The sequence below is a fragment of the Penaeus chinensis genome, chromosome 8 (assembly GCF_019202785.1).
Source record: "Penaeus chinensis breed Huanghai No. 1 chromosome 8, ASM1920278v2, whole genome shotgun sequence".
NCBI lineage: Eukaryota > Metazoa > Arthropoda > Malacostraca > Decapoda > Penaeidae > Penaeus > Penaeus chinensis.
This window is the reverse complement of record NC_061826.1, coordinates 16,667,807-16,672,806: the sequence shown is the minus strand read 5'-3', so window position 1 is coordinate 16,672,806 and position 5,000 is coordinate 16,667,807. Positions and strand designations below refer to the sequence as shown.

General features: G+C 41.5%; 1 protein-coding gene across 2 annotated transcripts in view; it reads right to left on the bottom strand.

Moving 5' to 3' along the window:
* The window catches only part of LOC125027911 (DDB1- and CUL4-associated factor 5-like), a 36,792-nt gene that overhangs the window by 17,086 nt on the left and 14,706 nt on the right, over positions 1-5,000 (bottom strand). For both annotated transcript variants that reach the window (XM_047617045.1, XM_047617046.1), the window contains exon 4: positions 1-115. This exon is cut by the window's left edge and continues 15 nt beyond it. In XM_047617045.1, the coding sequence (XP_047473001.1) occupies positions 1-115 (115 nt within the window). The remainder of the gene's footprint in view (positions 116-5,000) is intronic.

Genomic DNA, 5,000 nt, shown 5'->3' with positions numbered 1-5,000 from the left:
ACATCCCATAGGGAGACTCCTTCACGAGAGTTTGCAGTAACTACAAACACAGGTTCTACTGGATGGAACTGTACAGCATGGAAGGCATCATGGTAACGAGCCAAGCATACAGGATCTATAAATAATAAGAAAATCTGATATGAGTGACTATTATGTAGCACATATTTGCAAATGTAATAATTTGTACCAGCAACAAAAAGAATGGATAAAAGGAAAGCTATCCAGAAAAAGAAAAAGAAAAAAAAAAAAAAAAAAAAAATGCAGACATAGTTAACCCTTAACGATGGGTCACATCTATAGACGTCGAAGTGTGGCGTGCGGCTGTACACTGCGCCGGCACGCCAAAGTGCTACAAGCACTATGGCTTGATGTACCGAACTCCCGTGCTCAAAGTCTACGCGTTGCCATTGATCGCCAGAGCATAGAGTTCTTTTTTTAGTTTTCTTCACCTGTCACCAAGGGGTTAATACTGTTTGGCAAAGAAGGAAATCTCAAAAGTTATAACAAATACTTTTAATTCTGACAATAACAATTTTGACCCTGAATCAACTACATCATATCTAAAGGGTTAAAACAATATCTCCTCTCATTACCAAGAGAGATGTAGGCCACCAGACAATTTCTTATTGCACAAATAACCAAGTTATGTCATGAAGTCATATAAAAAGTGAAGTTATTATTACTTCCATTTACCTGGATTTGACATCATATAAGGATGGAGGGAGTAAGGAAATTACAATGAGAGGAAGAGAGAAAGAGACATAAAATGAAAATGAAGATGAAAACAAAAGCCCAGACTAAGGAGGGAGGAAGGGAGATAGATAGATAGACTGATAGATATAGAGGCAGGCAGGTAGACAGACAGACAGGTAGAGTAAGCTATGTCACAAGTTTTATGTCCTGAAGATTTACATCACCAAATGACGTAATGAAGCAGAGGAAGTGACATCATTGAAGTCACCATATTTGCTTTCAAGATGTCATTTTACAGCTACCTTTTTCCATGTAACAGTTAACGACCTCACAGGTTACTGTTAATTCCATGTTCCTTGCTAGGTTCAAGTGCAAGAATTTGCCTGTATGTATAGAGGTGCTTGCACCTCATTCATTCAGCCTCCGGGCTAGTACAGTGGTAATGTGTTGGCCTTTCATCCGAGGGGTCGGCGGTTCCAGCCCCGCCCAGGAGCGAGAAGTTGCAATTGTCACCTGGAGGTTACTGCTGTGGCATAGCCCGGGCGAGGCTCAGCTTCATATATCTGACTTATCCTTATCCTCATTCATTACTCGCTTTCACAATGCCAGCATTCAAAGATGCTCCTGCTCTTCCTTCCCAAACATTGACATCATCGGTACCATCTACCAAGGTGCTTTGGTGTCATCATTGCACCAATCTCTTTATTCCTCCTGGTTTCCCACCTTCTGCGACCTCTCCTTTAAGGAGACTTGAAGTGAGTGGTCGCTGAGTTGGGCGCAGGACATTGTCGACCCGTGGTTCAAGGTGTCCAGTTTGGAGGAAAAACTGGTCTCCCAGGTCAATACCACACTCGACAGCGACAAGTCCCCTCCAAATTGGCCACCAAGCTATTACAAAGGATTGCTCCTGGGACTAAGAGATTCGTTTGGCAGCAGAAGGAGAATATCCTCAAGAGTTTTAGGTTTAAAGGATGTCCTGGGGTCAAGTTTATCCTGGACATTTCCAACACACCCTTGGAGATCCTTGGCTATTTTTTCACTGATGATCCCCTTGATCACATTGTCAAAGAGACTAACTGGTGAGTTTTATTAATATTCTTTTTGTGCTCTTTTTAATTTGCATTCATATTGAGAAAATATCTGCTGCACTGAGTAAACAGAATGTATTTACTTTTTTTTCCATTCCCACAGGTATTCGGCCTGCTGCCCAGCCTCACAAGAGGAAGTTAACACTCACTTCCAGGCAGGAGGTCCTTGCATACCTTGGGATCTACGTGATAATGGGGATGGTGGATTGCCCCAATTATCACAACAACTGGTCGATCAATTGCATCATGCGTCATGAACTTGTTGCTGAGGTCATGACCAGGGATCGGTTTGACCAGTTGATGACTCACCTCCATTTGACCCACTTTGTGCTCCACTCCCAGAGGACATGTGAAAGCTCCAACAAGTTATGGATGCTCACAACGACTTGTTCTGGTCGACCTTTGTGCCAGAGCTGGACAATGCCATCGATGAGCTTTCAAGACCTTCAACTCGAGCAAGAGGGCAACGTTCAAGTTGAAGGTCTACAAGCTCTGTGCCAGTACCAGCCAAGCAGCAGGGTACACCTCGTTTTGGTATGTACAACAGGCAGGACTGTGGCAAACATGCCCTCATCAATGCAAGCGGTGTTTAATTTAAAGGAGATTGTCAGCTTCCTTAAGGAAGGTTTCCGGATGTTTGTGGATAACTGGTACATGTCTCTTTCATATGTTGCAGGCACATGAGACAAATGCATTAGGAGCAGCCAGTTGAACAGAAAATTTATGGCCAAGGTCCTCAAAATGAGGAGGAAGGGTGATGTCAACTACCGCAGCAGCAAGACAGGGTTGTTGACCTTGCAGTGAAAGGACCGCAACACTGTCACCATACTGTCTACTGTCCGTACTGCTACAATGGGCTGTCCATTGCGGCCTGGGTGGAGAGGATTTGCAAAGGTTCATCAGAGTAAGTCTCTTGTCTGAGATTCTGGAGGCTTCAGAACTGGTGCTAATGCCCTCAGGAACTGGACTGCAACAAGACCACTTGTTGCAGAGAGATGGGCCCTACAGCAGTGATGGCATGCTGTTACCGGGATCACTGACAGCAGAAAGAGGTGCCGTTTGTGTTAGAGGTAGGGTCAACAGAGGAGCACCAGGAGCTTCTACCCAGACTGTAATGCACGCCCCTGCACCAACAGGTGCAGGGGCTAGCGATGCTGTGCACAGGAAAAACAAAGAAATAAATGGAAAAAAAAAAAAAAATCTGATTTACCCTCAAGATATCTTGGCAAATGTTTTACTGAATGTAACAAACATGGCATTATTAGAGAGTCTGGACTCTATACTAAAACTTCCAACCATTGCAACAAATGTTGAGATTGCATTTTTGCTTTATGATCACACAAAACATTATGTTTGTTTCTCAGAAGCATATTCTTTAACCCAATGGCGACGGGTCACGGCTATCGCCGTCATAACAATACGCCCGAAATGAGGCGTGCAGCTGTCCGCAGCGGCGCCGCGCAAAAGCACCCCGAGGCAATGATTCGGCTTGATGTACCGAATTCATGCGCTCAGAGTCGGAGCGTTGCCGCCGTTCGCCAGAGTGTAGAGTTTTTTATAATTTTCTATACCCGATGCCATTGGGTTAATATACTCTCATGGCTAAAAATCAGAATAAAATCGGAGCTTACACTCTGATTAGGTGCTGGTTTGCGCAGGGTGCAGGGGTCACTCACCGATATAGAAACCACCCGGAAAGTAGTATCAGCTTTACAAACTGATGGGTAGTTTTCCTGCCTCAGAGAGGCTTCTTCTCCAACCCAATCCTCAGCCTGTAGCCAATCTAAGTCGCAGGAGACTTCTACACCAACCAAACAACCCATCTCCTACCCCCTTCTACTATGACCTCCTCTTCACATTTCAAATAGCTGTTTCCTAGCATGGCTGAGCCACAAACTATTTTCCATTTCTTCACTATATGTTTTAGGTATACACATAAATACCACATTTATTACAACATATCCTTGAATGAATGAAGGAATTCTGATCTTTAGGGATTAACAATTTTCTTTAATTCTCAATTTAAGATTTATGAATGTCTAGTAAAAAAAAGTGTCTGATGTGAGGATTGATGTTAAATTTATGAATTAAATAACAATTTATTATTGGAGTATCAAAGAAATAATACCTGTCCTTATCATTATACACATTACAAGATACTTCCAAGACAAAGATTCAAGACCTGTTTTTCTCTAATATCAAACCATCATATGAACAAAGTATTACAACTCTATGATTACCATTTCATATGAAAGAGCTAAACGACCCTTCAGTACACTGTAAGCAGAAAGTAAATCCCAGTATAGGAGTACATAAAATGCATACACCTTGAAGTACAATTGATAATTAACCCGTTATATCTAGATGCCTCGCATCCTGTACGTTGACCAAAATATGGGCAATAGTTTTACCTGTGTGGCAACTTTCCTAGGTGTGTGGTTTGTAGGCCCAGCCCACATGAAAACTCATGTGTAGTATCAAGACTCCTTGCCTCCCCTTTGCGATGTTATTACCCCTTTTTCTGCATGACCATTTTTTGCTTTAATACCATTTTCCAAGGTCTATATTTGTCATTTGTTCAGCTGTATCAAGATGGTAATAGATTATTTTCATGAAGCACACAACTTCTTATAATATCTAGGTAGTCTACAACTCAGTGCAATAACAATAAGTAACATCAATACAGCAATAGTTGTATAATTTTAAAATATTTACATATTATTAAATTTTCTATAATACAACAGCAGGGCCGGTCACGACAAGCATGATTGGGACCCTGAGCACGGAAATAGTGTCCTCCCTCAAGCCAGCATTCCTCAATCATGTCTCATAGATGGTACATCCCACCCTCATTTACTTGTGGAAATAATGCAAAATCCTCTTCCTAAATGCCCATTCAGCCTATCTTCTTCCAAGAGTTTTGTGCACTCATGACTAGTCATTTCTGTCACCTTGTCCCTTGGCCAAATTATTCATAATGGCGCATTCCTGTCATTCTAGTCCTAAGCTATAGTTTTCAATTTTTTTTTCATGATGTGTGGGTCATATTACCTGGAATCAATATGTTAAGAATGTATGTAAATGTATGGTAATGCTTATATGCACGAAGGTAATGTAACCTGGAACCAATCAGTTAAGAAAGAAATGCATGTAAATGTATGTTAATTCTAATATGTATAAAAAGAAATGAAATTAACAAAATAGTATAAGTCAGTTTTA